Here is a 19886-nt window from a genome sequence, read left to right on the forward strand (position 1 = left end):
CTTCAAACCTCTAAACAATCTCTTGGATGAACCTAAGTGGCGGTGGAATAAGGTGCACAATCTAAACTTAATGTACGATTAGGCCACCTTAGTCACCATCACGAAAATTGAAGATGAAGATGAGGAAGCCATAGCTCCGGCTTACCTGCGCATGACTCTCACTACCAAGAAAATAGACACATTTGAGGCGTTGATTGACAAGGGCACTGATTTTAATATCTTAACTCATGATCATTGGGTTCAAATTGGTAGACCACAGTTTTAGCCCACTAACGGCAAACTCAACCCATTTGGGGATCGATCATATGCACTTCTGGGAAAGTGCAAGGTTGCAGTCTCTATCAAGTTTGAAAGCATACCAATGATCTTTTATGTGTTACCCAATGTGAATAATGCAAGTATGGAATAGCTGTTAGGACTTGAAGTTAGAGGAGGATAGGGTTCTTGCTGCCTATATGTCAGGAATTACCCGGCAATAGAGACAAGCTTGGGTGAACATGCATATCAGAAAAAAAATCTTTCAAGAAGGTGATTGGGTTGTGGTGTATAATTCTTGACTCGATAAGTTTTCGAGTAAATTAAAACTCTGTTATGTAGGTCCATTTGTGATATTTAAGGATGTCAGGTAAGGTCTATTTTTGCTCAAAGATTTGCAAGGCAAGGTGCTGTAGCCCGCAGTCAATGGATTCAGACTTAAAAGATTGATTCAGACTTAAAAGATTGATTCGACCATATTATGCACATGTTAATTTAATCTTAACATGGTTTGTTAACTCAAGTGCGACATGCAGTGATCGGGTGGAGTGGTTTAAGGTGTGTCATGCTGAAATGACAATTGGCACGAAAAGGCTCAAACTTATAGAAGTCTTGGACTTCAATTTCAAGATGGAGATGAAGAGTTCTTCTTTTGTTTCCTCTTCTTTCTCTCCATCTTCATCTGTGTATCGACCTGCATTGCCAACTATGACACATACTCGGCATACAGCCACCAAAGCATTGTCTAGGACGAAAAGAGTTTGTGTGGAGGATGATGATGATATCGAGTATGATCCGCATGAGAAGGAGCACTCGGAGCACTTGGAAGAGGTATCAACACCGAGGGCTTCACCTGGTTACAGATATTACGTTTCCTCCATTTGGTGATCATACTTGCAAAGTATGGGTTTACTTATGTGTGAGAAAAGTGAGATGTTCACTATTTAAGACTTTGGTTGAGAATGGGATAAGATTGCATATTAAATGCTTGACATTAGATGGAAGGGGAGAATGTTTCTCCAATGAGTTTTCTGATTTATTTGCACATTCATAATGAGTTGCATAGTGGATTGGATCATTCCAAAGTAGAAAAATGTGTATTTGTTGGATATTCTCTTAAGCAAAAGGGATATGGATGTTATAACCCTATTACATGTGAGTTGAGAGTTAGCAAGGATGTTATTTTTTATGAAATAAGTAGTTGGTAGAGTAATGTGCAAAATACAGTTGGAGTTGATGACGATGAGAGTGTGGCCATGTAGAAAACATGTCGGTAGTTTACATACATTAAGTGGACCACAATAGTCTCCTAGTCATGGTTTTGTTGACAGACCTTGGAGTGGCTGATTGAGGTCACAAGTTACTTCACCAAGTATATTACAAATGTCAAGAAAATGTGAAGAGAAAGCTAGAGACGCACCTATTATGACAGATGTATGATGAGGTTTCTTTCATATTGATGCTGATTCAAATGGCTTTGAGTAGAGCTTTGATTCAGATACATGATCATGTTTATTTCTATTAAAACACCTAGTGTGCGGAAGACACAAGAGGATGCTAAAGCACATGGTAGTGATCCAAGTCCATGCAGGTCAAGTGGAGTGAGAAAGCCAATGCAACGATTGACATATGATAGCTATGTAGCTCATCACTATATATACATGGCTAAGGTTGTGCATGATATGAAACCCACATTGTTTTGAGGATGCAATGGGTAATGAGTATTGGGATCATGCTATGGATGAAGAATTGGATGCACTTATGGATAATAATACATGAGAGTTAATGCCCTTACCTGAAGGCAAGGAAGATACTAGTTACAAATGGGTTTACAAGGTCAAGATGGATCTATTGAGCGCTATAAGACATGGCTGGTCGCCAAAGGGTATGCACAGACTTGTGGTATTGATTATGAGGAGACCTTTGCTCCAATGGCTAAAATGGCCACTATAATGACTGTCATAGCAATGGCTACATCAAAAGGTTGGATCATGCATCAAATGGATGTTAAGAATGCCTTCTTGTAGGAGGAGTTGCAAGAGAAAGTTTGTGTAGCAACCATCTGGTTATATGAATGAGAATTATCTAGGTCATGTACATAGGCTTCGTAAGGCCTTGTATGGACTAAAGCAAGCACCTAGGACATGGCATAACGTGATTGTAGAATACCTTGTTAGCATTGGATTTCATAAAGCACATGCAGATCACTCACTCTATGTATGTGAGAGTGATGCATGTATTGTGGTCATTACTATGTATGCGGATGATTTGATCATTGTGAGTGACAGTGAGATAGAGATTGTGATGTGAAGAGTCTTCTTAAGGTTGAATTTGAGATGAAGAATTTAGGAGAGCTACACTATTTTCTCGGCATAGAGATAATTAGGGCTCTAGAGAATAAATGGTTATCATAGAGACTTTATGCATTGGATATGTTGAAGATGTATTGTATGGTTGATCGCAAGCCTATTTCTATACCTTTGGATGCTAATGCTAAGCTTAGTGCACATGAGGATGACTTGATTGAGGATGTCACTATGTATTGGAAAATTGTGGGCATCCTTATCTATTTGACGATTATTAGGCCAAACCTAAATTACACAGTTGGTTTGGAGAGTTAGTTTATGCAGCTTCCATGAAAGCCACATTTGGATGCAGTGCAACACACATTGCGTTATGTTAAGTCCACATTGGACTATGCCTTATTCTATGGTACATTTGTACCATTGGACTTGCATGGTTACATATATGCAGATTGGGTTGGTAGTATTTCAAATAGGAGGTCTACTTGTGGTTTTATATTTTCCTTTGGCAGTGGTGCTCTTACTTGGAGCAGCAAGAAACAACTGACAGTTGCCTTGTCTACTATAGAGGCAGAGTACATAGGTGCTGCAATTGCAGCATGTGAGGTAGCTTGTGTAAAAACTTGGTAATTCGAAGATGCAGATGGATAAGAAGGTTATTATCTACTGTGATAACCTTAGTAGCATTCAATTAGCTAGAAACCTAGTGTATCATGCACGAACCAAACACATAGAGGTCCATTACCACTTTATTCGGGAGTAGGTTCTAACAGGTGATAACTTGGTTTATGTCGGCACAAAGGATCAAGTTGTTGATATTTTTACCAAGGCCTTGGGAGTTGAGAAGCTTTGACGCTTTAGGACTATGCTTGGAGTTCACGAGCTCATGTTGATATTGAGGGGGAGTGTTGAGATATTGAGATCTACATGAGCTAGCAACCACTATGTGCCTTGGTGATGTGGCATGATATTATTCACTAGTGTGTTAGGTGACCGACATGAGGATACACTAGTGATTCTATACCGGACTACACCCACGTAGTCCATCCTTGGTTATGGCACATTTATCGTGCCACCTCTTTCTTCTTAGTGGGTTCACACTTAATGACCGCATGTACATACGTGTGGTATTTTCATATTAGTCTTTTACTATGTTGTAGACTTAGTTCTTTTGTATGGAAGAAGAAAAAGAAGATTTTAGCTCTCTCTCTATGTGCTTAAGTCTCCATTGCTTTTGTGTGTGTGTGCTCTTGGGTGTTTCATCTCTCTTCGCTCTTGTCCATTTTCAGAGACTTCCCATCCATCATCATGTTGTGGCCAATAGACTTCACATGTCCTTTACCTTAAATTCAAGCAAGATCACAGTTTAATCTCTACGTCTTCTCTCGAGAAACCAAGTAGTTCTCTTAGAAAGCAAGTATAATAGTTTTCTTACTTTTGTCACTTGAAAGAGATCTCTCAATCACAGTAGTCATGGTTTTTGTTCCATGAGAATGATGCCTTAATTGGAACAAAACGCTCTTGCGTTTGTTGCTACTACTACTGTTGCAACCTTGGCTTCTTAGTTAGGGAGAGACTTCCTAGCCATCCTCAAGCTGTGGGCAATAGTCTCCACATGTCCACTATCTCAAATCTCTATGTCTGCTCTCAAGAACTAGGAAGTTCTCTCGAGAACAACGTAGGAACGACAATTTATTCTATTTCCATGACCGAAAGACGAAGGGTGATAAGAAAGATATGAGGGGACACATAGAATGATCAATAAAATAAGATAAAAAGAATTATTATTATGTTTTCTTAAATCGTGTGCTAAGGAAAACTTGTCGTCCGACAATAGGACTAGGGTATTTGTAATTACATAAAATGACTAGGCCAGCCGTATTATGTAATTCACTCGGAAAGAAAAGCGTAGATGAGACCCTTTTCTCTCATACATATGTGTATATATACCCCCCTTCCCAAAAATTCTTCACTGGCTGATGCAAAACTTTCCACAAACGCTGTCGTAGATTCAGAAAGCACAGAGCGAGCAGACCCCTGCGTCCCTTCGTGAGAGAGAGAGAGAGAGAGAGAGAGAGAGAGAGAGGCAGACACAGGGAGACAGTAGATCCCATGGGCAAGCGCAAGTCCTCCGCCAAGCCTCCCCCCAAGAAGAAGATGGAGAAGCTCTCAACCGTCTTCAGTTGCCCCTTCTGCAACCATGAAAGTAGCGTCGAATGCCGCATGTAAGAGAAGTATTCCCCTCCCTCTATGTTCTGTTCGTTTTGTTCCTTTTGGTTGTTCCCCTTGCTGCTGTCTGTCGCCTGTTGTTTTTCTTGCCAGTTGTCTCTTTGTCTGTGATGTGGCTTCTGGTTTTAGGGTTTTTGAGATTACACAGTGCTCCTGTAGCCTCGTGTTTCTTGGCTGCATTGTGAATTGTTGATTTCTATTTTAGTGTTTTGAAACCAAATACACATACGCACGCACTGTACTTGTTCTCTCGTGTCTTAACAAGAACCGCAGCCTCAGGTCGTTTGTGTGTTGCCACCTGAGAAGGCCCTGCTAGGGTTTAAACTCTGCATTCTTTGTGTTTTTGTTAGGTTCGTGACAGTTACTTTACTTGAGCGAAGAAAGAACAGTTTTAAAGTCTGCATTTTCTGTGTTTTTTAGTAGGATCGCCACAGTTCCTTTGTCTGAGAGAAGAAAGAACTATGCTTTTGATCTCATTCTGTTTATCATACAGTTATGCAGCATTCAATTGAATTGTTTGGTTTTTGTGCGGTTTCACTATATATCTAAATCAAGGATACTTTTTTTGGTATTGAATTGCATTGGCTGGGATAGTCTAGTAACATTCATGTTTACTCATTAGCACACAGCGGATATAATGTTCAAGTCCCCTGCATCAGGGAGGAATATAATTGATTGGCTCTGTGAAGAGCTCGCTGAAGCCTGGCATTTACTTACTTCTTGCACAATCCAGGTCTTGTACACAGGCCTAGTTCCTTCAGTATCACCAGGTCAAAACTTGGATAAGCTAAGGGAGAACTGCTGAAGCATGCATACAATGCTGTTCACAGAGAATGTGGCCTGCTGATGTTTAATGTGGTTGATTACAGTGGTTTCATGGTTTTTTTGATGTTTGGCTTTTAACAAATATCTAGCTTGAGTGGCTTGTTTTTTTGTAAATCAAGAGTGGACTATGGAGGAGTATCTGCTGAATTTTAATTGCAAAATGGAAACTTTGCTTCCTCCATAAGAAGTTCATTAAGCCTTTGAGATGCCTTGCACAAAACAACAATAGCCCACACTAAAAGGCATTATTCTAGGCAGGCAGGATTTTGAATGCAGGGTATAGGATTTCAATATAGAAAAATCTCTTACTTTACACAATCAGGGCTATGTACTTGTCCTTATCTATGTGGAAACAGATAGGGAGTATTTGTAGAACTCCCTAGTCTTTTAAATGCAACTTCTAATCCAATAATGTATTTTTGAAAGCAGGGACCGGAAGAACTGTCTTGGGGAGGTTTCTTGTAGAATTTGTCAGGAGAAATATACCACACAGATTGATGGTAATTTTTATTTTTAGTAAGAATATAGGCGAGGACTGGATTTGAAATTTTGATGTTGTTGTGTTACTAGTTTTTATGCTTTCTGAATCTTGTCGTCTCTGTGTATCTTGCAGCTCTCAGCGAAGCCATTGATGTGTAAGTCTCTCTCTCTCTCTCTCTCTCTCTCTCTCTCTCTGTGCCCGTCTGTGTGTGTGTGTGTGTGTGTGAAGCTCTTTCTGTGTGTATGGAAGTCTATTAGTGTGGGCTGCACGAGTGCCAGCTTTGTGCACAAATACTACTATTGTGTGTTTTTGTCTAAGTCTTTTTGTGTGCTCTCCCTTGATGTTAGTTTTTCATGGCTACAGGTACAGTGATTGGATAGATGAATGTGAAAGGGCAAATGCTGCTGAATAGGTTGGCCACGGGGTTTCAAGTAGTTCTGTGAAGGCCTAGATAACACAGTAACTTACTGAAGATTGATCTGGAAAATTTACCGGCCAGTAAAAGCAAGACTGATCAAATGTAAATTACAGTGATTGTTGGAAGCTGTTTATTTCCTTCAGTATTGTATGTAAGCTAGCGATCGTACGTCAAGCCACCATGAGAGGTAATGACTAGCAATCAGATGGACTGCTTTTCTGGTTGCAACTCACCATGGGTGAGCTGCAGCTTTGTATATCTTCAAGATTGGCTTAGTTGCCATTTTGAACCTTACGCACTGGATAGCAAAATTTGGAACTGCATATCCTACAAAAGTGTTGGTCGTACTAGGTAATTTTTAGTGATGAAATTGTTGCAATAATTTACTGCTATACATTGATGTCTTGGATTTTTAGGAGATGCTTGTAGCTTTTTCCAAGAATTTGCTGTGATCATAGCAGTTATCACCCATCTTGTTTGAAGGAGCATTGAGTTGTATGTTTTTGGTTTGTTCTTATAGCATTTTTAAGGATGTATCCTTACTGGTTGGTGGCTCTGTTTTGGTTTTTTCGGAATCCTTAGAGTAAGCTCCTAATGGATTGTCACTCCATGAGCAACATATTCTCCAAGTTATGTTTCAATATGTCTTGGAGTCATGCAAATGTTCATGCCAAATGGTGTGCGAGCTCCTCATGGATTGGCAGCAGCACCTACTGCCTTTTTTCAAGAGTCGACATGCAGCTCCTTTTGTCTGTTTGGACGCACAGTTTTTTCAAGAGTGGACATGGAGCTCCTTTTGTCTGTTTGGGCACAGTATTTTCATCCTCCAGTGTGAACATGCACACAAAATCTTCAAGTTGCATCATGATGCCAATGTAATCGAATCAGGCATAGGAATAGTTGAATCATGCGAATTATTAGTTGAATGAATTTACAGATCATGGAGCTTTCAGGTTGAGGTTATTGGCGAGGGTAAAGATGTGTAGTAATGTTTCAAGATAAGTAGGTTTAAGATTCATTACATGCATGTGATTATATTCTGTCTTGTTTCCTCCTATGTTACACCTACACATGTAATTGCAGGAAGTAGTTCAAGATTAGATTAATTTTCAAGTAAATAGGATTTCAGTTTGCACTGTATCAAAGTAGGCCGCTAACTTGATGGGAGTGAGAATTGGCAAACTATATGGGAGCTTTGAACACGTTTCAAATTATTCAGTCTATTGGATTTTGGTAATTACATAATTCTAATATTATTGTTTTGGAGAAATGAAAGGCAATGAAAAGAAAAGGCACTATCTGAAAAGTGATTGCCTTAAATTGTACTGAAGCTTACAACATGCTTTTCAACAGATTACTTCATAGGACTTGTATGAACATGAACATGAACATGAACATGAAAATCTTGGGTAGACATGAGCCAAACCATGCTATTATCTTGACAAATTTTCAAGAGGTTACTTGTGTAAGTCTTACATAAACACAATGCTTGAAGATCTTTGGAAGAAAGGAACCAAAACTTGTTTTTTGATAAACAGATGTCTTTGACATGCAAGTAAAAATAGTTGACGAGCGAGGGTGAGGGACTAAGAGGGTAAAGCCTTTTATCTTTCTCATGCTGTCATGCCTCATCATACTCTCCTCTAGCACGATGAAGGTTGTAAAGGGTTTGAGAACTTGGAAGATGCATCTTGGATCATGGAGTGTGGTACAAGTATTCTTCATTGTTGAATGTATGCTTTATGCATTCATTACAAATGGATCTTGTGGCTATGTATAAGATGCTATGTGAGCACCAATTAACTAGTTAAGGTTTTCGAAATAATAGGAGAGAATCCAAAATTCCCAAACATATTGAGCGCATGTAAGAGCGGTGATTAAGTGTCGAAATTTAAGTAAAAAATGAAGCATTTGTGATAAAAAATCAAGACACATTGGAGTTTTCTAAGCAAAAAGCAAGTGGCTCAAAATGTGTTTGGAGCGCTTGTTCGTTAATCAAAGTTTGTTAGATGGCCCATTTAAAGACGAATAACTTTAGCATTACAAAACAATTACTTAATGTATATGTCAAAAATATTGTTTAGAAGGCCAACTCAATAGAAAATGACGCCAAGAACATGGTTGTACTATCAAATCTTGAATTCGAGCTTGATTGTTCCTTAGATGGTAAAGAAATCACTTGTTGATAGTGTGAATGTGCCAGCTTTACAATCACTTGTTGATTGTAAAGAAATCACTTGTTGACAATGTAACGTGCAAGGGGGATGCACATGTTATTTGCTAATGAAGTGAATAAAAGAGCTTGAAAAGCTCAAAAGGAAATAAAAACTTGTACGATGAGAGGAGGGGATGTATTTTTTCGACCCCTCTTTTCTCATAAATTTGTGATTTGGCTTAGTTCAATTTGCAATGAGTACTTTGGGATATGGATTCTTGATTTTTTTTTCACTCCATTGCCACAAGAAGCACTTGAAACGATGTATTTTACGAAAAAATTAGCGCTTAGTCTCTCTCTGTCTCATAGGTGTTCATATGAGGTGAGAGGAAGAGGAGCAAGGGGAGTTAAGAGCGTGATATGATGTAAGCAATAGAGCAAGTTAGCATGAAGGTGGTTATTAGCGGTTGCGTGGAGCATTAATGGGTTGCTTGAGTGATCTTGAGATAATTTTAAAAAAGTGGTTTTACGAAATATTTTATGATAAGTCTTGTTTTATTTGAAAATGGTTAAAAAAGCGTTTTTGTTGAGTAAAAAATAAAATTTTTAAATATTTGATTAACGTGCTTTATAATAATAATTGATTTGAAAAAAGACGTTTGTATGAGAAATAGAAGAAAATAGGATTTTGAGGAAAATTGAATGATTAGATGGATCCTAATGTTGTGGAATAACAAATATATGCTTGTGCAATGTTTGTATGGGTTCCAAGGCATGGAGATTGCTTTAAGGTGGTCTCATATGTTAAGGTGTGTTTTTATGTGATTTTTCTCATTTCATACTATACCCAAGAATATGACAATGCTTGTAAAATTTGTTGATAAGAGGTTGGCGAGAAGGGAAAAATGAGATTAAACGTGTTGATTTTTTGATCTTTTTCACATGTATATAGGTCAGTTTTTAAAAGTGTAAGGAAGATAATAACACAAGTTTTCTTGGTGTTATTTTTTACATCATTATAATACGTATGGTGAAAAGCATACAAAGATATAATTGTGCACATGGAACACGATGTTTTTCTTTTGTTTGTGCATTTTAGATCTTTTTACATTGCATGAAAAGAGCATAAAAGCATGGCATCGAAATAAACCTCATGGATACATAGTGATTGCTTGCAAAACTTGTTGATCTACATGGAGTGGAAGAGGATCCCTAGTTGTAGGTTAGCGCATTTATTCTTGGGGAAAATATTATGTGAGGTTATGAAAAGTCTTTTGGAATAATAAATATCAAGAGAGGAGTATGTTACAATGTTTTATATGTTTTAGATGGTGCATCCTGGGGCCAATTTCTAGGATATAGAAGAGTTGTAAGGACCACAACAGTCGGATGGGGGGTGTTCTTTATGTATGTGATTCAAGGTGAGATAGTCATCTATGTGTGGAAAACTCCCTTGCTTAGAGTTGGGAGGGATAATTAGTTGGATTGCAATCTAAAATTGCATCTATAAATGCAGTAGTTAGAAGAATCATTTATAGTACCTAGATGCTCTTGGTTGTGAGGTTGTTTGGCATGTTTAGAAGCCATTAGAGCTAGTGTCAGACCCGTTTTAGGTCCCAACAATAGGTGGTGTGTTTGTCGAGAGTACATTAGGATTCCCAATTGGACTTAGGACTCGAATCTCGAGTGTATGCCTCTTTTCTTAGAGGTAGAGAGAACCTCTAAGGGAAGAATGAGAGAGAAGGCTAGAGATCTCCCGTATCTAACGGGAGAAGCGTGAAGAACGGCTAAGGAGACATGTAGAGGTTGTTTACAAATACTCCTTCGGCTGTATTGGTTCCCTTTCCCTTAAAGTTAGGGGTCTTACAATCCCCTCGTAGTAAGAGTAGTCGCAGCACATGCAAAAGTGGTAGTCTACTCCTAACACCTAAAGTTGGGTGGTTTACCCCTTCGAGAACTAGCCATAGTGGTGGTGCCACTACACCTAGCACTACTACTAGTAGCACTATAGTCATTACAAGGCCTATTTCCACATTTACAGGGATGGAACAACCCCCACCCTTAATTTGCTCTCAAGTGATTCAAATTTCACTAGGTACATCGACTCTACCTGCTTTAGAGTACTCGTTGCTTATCTTTAGCAAAAGTCCAAATGAAGGCGCAAAGTTATATATCAAAAACTTCCAAAAAATCATATTCAATTGTCAAGTCAATAGTTATATATCAAAGACTTCCTAAAACTTATATTCAATTGTCAAGTCAATGAGGAAGCGCATCACATGATGTTCTTTAGTATGACTTTGAAGGGAAGTGCAACCTAGTATTACTATTACTACTATTTTGCAGCAAATTCAATTGCTGACATGCAAGGGTTGTACATTGTATTTCATAGAGAGTTCTTTCCTGAAAAGGGGAGCCAATATTGGTTGCATGTCCTAAATGAGACTCGATAGGAATTCAATGAGAGTGTGAAAGCATACACCCAGAAGCTACGCAAGGTCTTTTAGTGTTTGGATAATACCATCCAATTATCCACTGCCGCTTAGTTGCAATTCTTCTTAAGAGGGTTGAATTTCTTATCCAATACACTAAGTAACACTATACTAAACAATCTAGATGCGTCTATAAAGGTAGCAAAGGGAGTTAAGCCAAGAATTTAGATTGCCCATGCAATAAGAGGGCAAGCCCTCTCAATGATTGGAATGGTGCCAAATGTGGTACTAATAGGATATAACTTAATACTTGCACCACCTACCAATAATATTATGGGTCAAAGTTAAGGGACTTTAAATCAAGGGTTGCCTCAATCACCCATACTCGTAGGGCCAACCAAGACCCATGACGTCTATGAGTAGTGAGCAAGGTCCCATTGTAAACCAAGGGTTTGTGCATCCACCAACCCCTTTATAGATTGTAAAACCTAGTATGGGGATGACTCCCTGATGCCATTGGTTACGAATCCTCTTCATAAAATGTTGTTTAGGAAGTTAAGGACACGATGAAACATTACATCGATATGATTTTTGAACAATATCAACAAATCATTGTGGATATCAATTTTCTAAAGCATTAGCAAAATTTGATGGGCACTAAGAAGCGTGATGATGTCGGCCCATTAAGATTTAGTTGTAAGTGGTGTGCTGGCCAACACTTCTCTCGAAATTGTCCTAATGTTTAATGTGACATAGGTGGGAAGTTTGACCACTTCGCCAATATTGGTTGGAGTAAGATTAGTTTTCTTTAGTAAGGAAGTAGATAACCGGGTCCTATTAATCACCGAGGACAAGGAAGCAATCTTCAACAAGATGAGGGACCAAAGTAGATTTTACAGAGAGGAAAGGTTGTTGTGGAAGAACTGCCTAGTGGTAGTGGCATAAGTTGGATTGAAGTAGTGCGTGTTAATGCCATTGATGATTCTAATTTGTGAGCAATTGCAAGAGGCCAGAAGGCCAAAGAGAGAGATAAATATAATGCAAAACCTATTTAGGCAATCCCCAAACAAGATGATAAGGGCAAGCAAATCCTTAGCCTTGGCGTATAAGGTGGTCCTTTGAAGGTGGTTGATGGCAATGTAGACCTAAATAAGGAGCCAATGAAGAAGAAAGTGAAGACCAAGAAAGAGACGCCTAAGTCTATAAAGCGACCAAGAGAGTAGATGGGTTGGCAGGAGAAGAGAGATATTACTAATTTTTAAAGAATTTGATCTAGCAAGTTCTCTTTATGAGGTCGAGCCTGATGTTTACCTCCTATAGTTAATTAAACTATCCTTAGGAGTGTGTAAGGAGTTTAATAAGATCCTTCACACTAGATGTATTGTTGAACCCTTGGGTATAGCGCATGTTGGTGATGATTGGTTTGAACATGCAAAAAAACATTGCCCAAGGGTATTAGCTTATGTTGGTGACGATTGGTTTGAACATGCAAAAAAAATTGCCCAAGGGTGTTAACTTATGTTGATGATGTATTGGTGGACCATACCATTGTGGATATAGGATTCTTTACTAACATCATGAGCTCCGAATTGATGGAGAGATTGGGATTAGAGATATAAAAAGACACCTTCACAATTTTAAGGATGGCTAATGATAGTTTGAGACAATTGAAAGGTTGTATTACTAAAGCTAATATCAAATGTATCTTAGACTTTAGGATCATTAGGTTTGCAAGGTGGCCAAGCTACCAAGTGCTATTAGGAAGGTTGTGGATCTTGCAAACCAACTTTCAAGTTGACATTAGCTAGTTGTTTGATCTTTGGCAAAGATGCTGGACGAGTTATAATTCATGCTTACCCAGAATTACCTCAAAGCGAGAGAGCACCCATATCCTCAATGGGATTGGATGTGCTAGAGGGGTTTTCTAGTAGTGAGACTTCATCGAGTGATGAATCAAGGGAGGAGTTTATTAAAGAAGATGTTTACTAGGTAACTCTAAATGAGTCTATAAAAAATTAGGATAGAATCAAATGTACGGATGTGATAGAGATAGACCTTGGTAGGCAAAAGGATTGAGGTTATTATTGAATAAGTTGTAGCCACTCGATCGCCTAGCAAAGTGGTTAATCACTTTGCAAGAATTCAATTATGAGATTAAGAGTAAGCTGCCGAGATTGCAAGGCATTGTAGAATGTCTTGTAGACTTTGAGGAGCCAAAAGTAGACACGGTCTCCATTCCATCTTGGTATGTTGCAATAACGCATTATCTATCTATAGGAGAGATGTAAACCTCTTTGTCCAAGGACGAGAAAAGGAAAATTAAGGAGCAAGCCTTAAAGTTTGCCTTAATTGTAGGAACTCTATATCAGCAAGGGGCGATGTTTATCATTGATGCGTTATGTCTAATATTCCATTCATCTTGGAAGAATGTTATGACTTCACTTGTGGAGGACACTTTTCTAGATTGTTGACTACCTAGAAAGCCTTAAGAGCTAGATATTGGTGGTCCTCCATCTTCCAAGATGCATTTGCATATGTAAAGAGATGCGATATATACCAGAGACATGATAGTAAAGAGAATCGAAAGTGCTCATTGACTCCTATTATGGCTTTATGATCATTCCAAAAGTGACACATTGATTTTGTAGGTCTATTATCCCATTGCCCTCCAAAAAAGAGGTATATCATAGTAGCGACTCACTATTTTACAAAATGGTTAGAAGCACGAGTAACGAGGAAAGATGATGCAAAGGAGATTGCTATCCTTCTTCTTGAATATATAATTTATCAGTCTAGTTTGCCAAAAGAGTTGGTGTCGGACCGTGGAACTCATTTCCTAAAATGTAATCAAACTAGTAGATTAAGCATAATAAAATGACACCTTATAATCCATAGGTGGATAGGTAAGTTGAAAGTACCAATAAGTAGCTTGTGGGAATCTTGTCAAAGATCATTTTAGAAAAGAAACAAGATTGGGATAGGACATTATATATGGTTGTATGGGTGTACAACATGGCCTTTAAATGAGCTATTGGCCATACTCTACTCAAATTAGTCTATGGAGAGGAGTGTATACTATCACTTGAGATCTAGCTACCTACAACAAGATTTGTGACCAACCATTCTCTAGGGGATAAAGTTGCACTTTTTGAATGCGTTACACGACCTTAGCACATCTCGATATGAACTTAAACTTTGGAGTTAATTACATCAGGAGGTGGCCAAGTGTTGTATGAAACAGTTTCATGACATGAAAGCAAAGAAGTATACTTTTTAAAAAGGACAATTGGTCTTGTACTATGATGTGCATAGAGAGTTTTTCTTGGAAAATTAGAGTTTAAGTGGGATGGTCCCTACAGAATAGTTAGAATAGGTAAAAATAAGTCCACCACATTATTAGCGGATTTACAAAGGATGGAATTTAAAAATAAGGTTAATCTTAACAAGGTTAAGCCTTATTATCTATAAGCATACTAATGAGATGAGTGCCCTTGCATGTTTATGTTGTGTTGATTTGAAACCTGTAAGAGAGGTTAAATCGGTTGATGGGATGCCTAATCCCCTATTTGGAGCATCCATACTTGAAATAAAGATACTATCAGGAAAGGCTTGGCTAGTGGAGCAAAGGGTATAAGGTGATCAAGCAAGAAGACTCGACATTTGTTTTGGAAAATTAAGGATCTTTTGCCATCATTGCTCGAGTATTTTGACAAGTATGCTTGTAGGTTTCAATGAAGAAGGTGGGATGAAGCCTTTGGTTCACCATTTGAATATGTTAAACTTTGATTAGCATAGTTACAAATAGAGACATTGATGATGGCCGACTGTGTAAACCCTTTATGGACCTATACATTGTATTTTGATGGAGCGTCTAGGGGTTCCAATAAGAATGGGATAATCGAGGTAGTCAGATCCTTGGTGTAGGGTCAAGATAAACTTAACTCTTTACCTTGGGATAGGATTTACTAATAATATGGTAGAATGTAAAGCCGTGATAATGGGATTGCACGTTGCTAAGAGATGCAATATTCACCAATTATTATTGATATTGAATTAACCAAGTGGAATGTACACAATATGTTATCCCATCCTTTGTATGTATTATTGTGTTACTAAAGACCTAATCGTCGAGTTTCAAAGAGTGTCTCTTCAGCTGGTTCCATGGTACTTTTATATGAACATGCTTTATATAGTAGGTGGTGGCTAGTTTGGGTAATGGAAAAAGTAGCCGAGACACATCTACCATTATTATCCTAGACCCATATGCTTGTTAGATGACATGTTATGTGTATGTCTCTTGCTGTATGTGCAGGAGGTGTGGGTTATAATTTGATGCACCTAGTTTAGGGCTAGGAGCCCTATTTTCTCCTTGGAATGGAGTATCTTGTCAAATGTCTAGTACTATTCCAAGGGGGAATGCGGTATAAGTTGTATTATTTTATTACTTTAGGCCAGGAGGACCAATTGTTTTGGACGTAAATGCTATATTTCATTAGGCCAAGAGGACCACTTCTTTTGTAGTGAAATGATTTACTTTGTTAGGCTAAGATTTGGCTGGTGTAGGTGTATTTGATGGTTCTTAGTGTTGTACTAGATAGGTTTGAAGAAGCACTTGGAGGGAGTCAATTACTATGTGGAAGCTTCTTATGGCTCGTCATCTAGGTAGTGTCTTTTCTTTTCGAGTTATTTTTACTTAAGAAAAATGTATATGTGTATTTGGGGATGTTTCTTTCTTTGTTGAGGACTGACATTCAAGGCATAAAGTCCTAGGATTAGGCTAGGTATGTCTAAGAGATTTGAGCAGCTGTCTGCCTCCTATGAAGACATTGTTAAGCATACAATCTGTCTTAGAGGTAGCCTTAGTAACCTTGTTCTCCTAACCTATTATTAGGAATTTGGCTCTAGGATTTCCTGTTAGTTGTGAGAGGTAGTTAGGAAAGCTTGATGAATAAAAGAAGAAAATGATAAATGTGTTTGAAATACATATAATATGGAGATGTGTAAAAATAAAATTTAATCCCCTAAAATAAGAATATAAAGAGAAAATTTAGAAGAGTAGATATTCCTTGCCTTGCAAAGGCATGATAGGTTCCTGGGGACGAATCCAAACCCAATATCGATGACTTGCCTTCTTGGGGCCATCATCTAGCCAAACAGAAATAAGGATGGTTTGAGCAAAAATAAAAATGAGCAAGAAAAAAGAATTTAGTATTTACCTCGCAAGAGCTTCGTAAGTTCTTAGGTACCGAGATTGGTGGACTTGAGGCCAATGCCCTATTTTCCTTGGATCACAATAGGCTCAGCTCTCTCCTTTTTACACATCCGAGTATTAAATAAGGAAGAATAGAGGATGAGGAATATGAAAAAATATATGAATTTAAGTGGACCAGGCTATAGGAGTACTCACCTAGTAGAAGTTTCTAGTACAATTGTCCTAGTTAGGTAAGCAGGTCAGACCACCACTTAAGATGACCTGTTTGATAGATCTTTTAGCTCATTTGTGTTGGACCAGTTGGTTAGTAACTAGCTCTTGATCTCTATGTTAGATTATGCTTGGCCTATCTCTTATGGAATTTATGCCTTGATCTTTGTCAGGATGTAGAACGAGAGCTATGTTCTGTGTTATGTTGGATATTTTATTTAAATCAGTTTGAAGCTCACTATGTTCTATTTATATATAGATTAATCTGTGGGTTCGACAGCTTCACTTTCCCTATCCCATGGTTGCCAATGAGAGGTGTGATTAGATGCCAAATTGAAGTAGAAAATGAAGCATTTGTGGTAAAAATGAAGAGGCATCAGAGTTTTCTAAGAAAAAGTGCATGGCCCAAAATGCATTGGAAGCATCCATTCGTCAATCGCAATTTGTTGGATAGGCCAATTAAAGAGATACAACTTTAGCGTTATAAAGAAAATACATGATCTAGAGGCTAGAAACAATGTCTAGGAGGCCAAGTCAGTGGAAAATGATGCCAAGAACATGGCTGTACCTTTAGATCTTGAATCCAAGCTTGTTTGCCTTTCCCATTTTAAAGAAACCACTTGTTGGTAGTAGGGATGAACTAGTTATTTGCTAATGCAGTGATTAAAAGAGCTAAAAAATCTCAAAAGAAAAAAAAAACTCCACGATGAGGGAGGAGGTGTATTTTTTGGTGCCCCCTCATTTCTCATGAATTTGCGCTTTGGCAACAATCCAATTTGTAGGGAGCACTCTAGACATGGATTCTTGATTTTCTTCACTCTCCATTGCTGCAAGAAGCACTTAAAACGATACATTCTATGAAAAGATGATTTTTTAGTCTCTCTCTTCTCCTCTCTCCTCATAGTGGGTGTTCATATGGGCTGAGAGGGAGAGGGGAAAGGAGTACCAGAGCGTGATATGATATAAGCAATGGAGTGAGGGAGTGTGAAGGTGGTTGTTAGTGGTTATGTGGAGCATCAAGGGCTGCCTAAGCGATCCCAAAATAATAAAAATAAACCATTCTTGTTGAGCAAAAAGTTAAAAAAATGTTTTCTAAATGCTTGATTCATGTATTTTTATAATAATAATTGACTTTTAAAAGGTATTTATATAAGTAAAATTGAGTAAAACTATAAAAAATAGGGTTTTATGCCGAATTGAATGATTAGGTGGATCTCGATATTTTTGAATAATAAATAAATATTTTTGCAATGTTTGTATGGTTTCTACAGCATGGAGATTGCTTCAGCGTGGCCTCATATTATGTGTTAAGGTGCATTCCTATGCAGATTTTCTCATTTCACAATATACTTAATAATATGACAACGTGGATTCCACAACATGGAGATTGCTTCAGTGTGGCCTCATATTATGTGTTAGGGTGCATTCCTATGCCATTTTTCTCATTTCAATATATACTTAAGAATATGACAATGCTTGAAAAATTTGTCGATAAGGGATGGCAAGAAGGGAAAAACAAGATTAAATGTGTTGATTTTCTAATCTTTTTTATATGCATATAGTTCAATCTTTTGAAGTATAAGGAAGAAAGTAGTGCAGCTTTTCTCATTGCTATCTTTGACATCTCCACAACATGTATGGTGAAAAGCATAAAAAGATATGATTGTGCACATGGAACACGATGCTATTTTTCTTTTGGTTGTGCAATTTAGAGCACTCCACCTTGCATAAAGAGAGCATAAAAGCATGGTATCAAAATAAAACTCATGGATGTATAGCAATTGCTTGACCAACCTATTGATCCATGTGGAGTGGAAGAGAATCCCTAGCCATAGGTCAGTGCATTTATTCTTGGGGAAAAGATTATGTGAAGTTGTGAAAAGTCTCCTAGTCTAAGAACGATAGATATCAAGAGAGGACTATGTTACGATATTTTATACGTTTTAGACGACACATTTTGGGGCCAATCCTTGGGATGTAAGAAAGTTGTAGGGGCCACAACAATCAGTTGAGGGGTGCCCTTTATGTATGTGAGTTGAGGTGAGATAGTTAGCTATATGTGGGAAACTCCCTTGCTCTTTGGTGCACTTGAATACTATCAATAGCTTGTACAAAGGCCTAGCAGAATTAATGCATAGTTCACCACAAACCACCTGTAGTACCTTGTTGCACTGGGATAAGAATACTATACTTGTCATTAATAATCTCCATAGAAAATAGGCTCAAGGATATTGAAGGCACAATGGCCTTGCTATTACTTACCTTGTGTTATGGACAATCGAAATATATATGCATGATTCTACAGTTTGAACACTGTTGGTCCATTTTGTTTCCCTTTTTTTACTCTTATTCTATGGGCATCTTGCATACAAGTCCAATATGCAATGGGGTCCCTGGTGGTGGATGGCACTCCTCACCCACGACGGTCTCATCATGACATCATAATCGAAATAGGTTTGTCATCCATGAGGATTAGGTGCCCTTTCTCGTCATAGAAAACAAAAAGTAGATGTATGATTATGGGGGACTTGGTATTCCTAAAGGATTGATTTCCACTCTATGTGATTTCTCGGTATTCTAGAGGGGCCGACAATGTCAATTGTTGGCAAAGTGGGGATTGTCTAGGATAATTGGCACCTCAATTATAGTGTTGATAGGAAAAATTAGGACTAGGGAGCCTTCATAGGGCTAAAAAATATGTGGTTTCATGACCAAAACGTCCATGATTTGTGCATATCCTTGTTGGTTTGGAGTGTTCCAAAAGGGAGGTGGTCTCCACCAGCACACATTGCATGTTTTGGGAATAGGGCTTTGAGATTTTTAGAGGCTCCCATCTTGGGTAGCTCTTGATGTTGCTTTTTGATATCAACAATAAATTCCAACATCTCTTTTCTGTTTGTCTATGGTTGTCCTACATGGATTTCTAGATGATGGGATCCCATTGTTCATTTGTCCCTATTGTACTCTTTGTGTAAGTCATCCACATGGATCGCCTCATTGAGGACATTGTTTACAACAAGTCGTTTCAAGTCAACATTTCTGGCTAAGTTCTCATAAATCCTTTCATCACAAATGCCCTTGATGAAGGCTAATGTGATTGCCTTGGGTGCGGATCTCTCTGTTAGGGGTATGTGTTTAAATAATCTCTTGATCTTATAGATGCAATCTCTCATACTCTCTCCTTACTACTATTCCACATTCATTAGCTAGGCAATGAGGTTATCTCCATAACCAGATTTAGCAAAACGCTTGATAAATGAGTCTTTTAGTGTTATGAAAGAGACCTTCATTTTGGCATTTAGACCTATGAACTAGGTGTGCCATTTTTCACCTAGGCAAAGCCCAAATGCTTGAGCCTAGTTGGCA

General features: G+C 38.1%; 1 protein-coding gene across 1 annotated transcript; it reads left to right on the forward strand.

The window, feature by feature from the left end:
- Positions 1-4514: 4514 nt before the first annotated feature.
- LOC148013115 (transcription elongation factor 1 homolog) lies at positions 4515-6934 on the forward strand. Its single transcript, XM_087668435.1, has 4 exons — positions 4515-4783; positions 6042-6112; positions 6226-6247; positions 6457-6934. Exons 1-4 carry the CDS (start codon positions 4671-4673, stop codon positions 6503-6505), a joined length of 255 nt encoding a protein of 84 aa, XP_087524561.1. The 5' UTR covers positions 4515-4670; the 3' UTR covers positions 6506-6934.
- Positions 6935-19886: the final 12952 nt, after the last annotated feature.

Source organism: Lygodium microphyllum, chromosome 26, assembly GCF_053477565.2.
Source record: "Lygodium microphyllum isolate KBCC chromosome 26, Lygodium_microphyllum_v1.1.10, whole genome shotgun sequence".
Lineage (NCBI taxonomy): Eukaryota > Viridiplantae > Streptophyta > Polypodiopsida > Schizaeales > Lygodiaceae > Lygodium > Lygodium microphyllum.

Bases quoted from the DNA above. Each gene is read 5' to 3' on its own strand.
- LOC148013115 (XM_087668435.1), top strand. From the start codon at position 4,671: ATGGGCAAGCGCAAGTCCTCCGCCAAGCCTCCCCCCAAGAAGAAGATG. The intron at 4,784-6,041 runs GTAAGAGAAGTA...TTTTGAAAGCAG, and splicing joins AGTAGCGTCGAATGCCGCAT to GGACCGGAAGAACTGTCTTG. The intron at 6,248-6,456 runs GTAAGTCTCTCT...TCATGGCTACAG, and splicing joins CTCAGCGAAGCCATTGATGT to GTACAGTGATTGGATAGATG.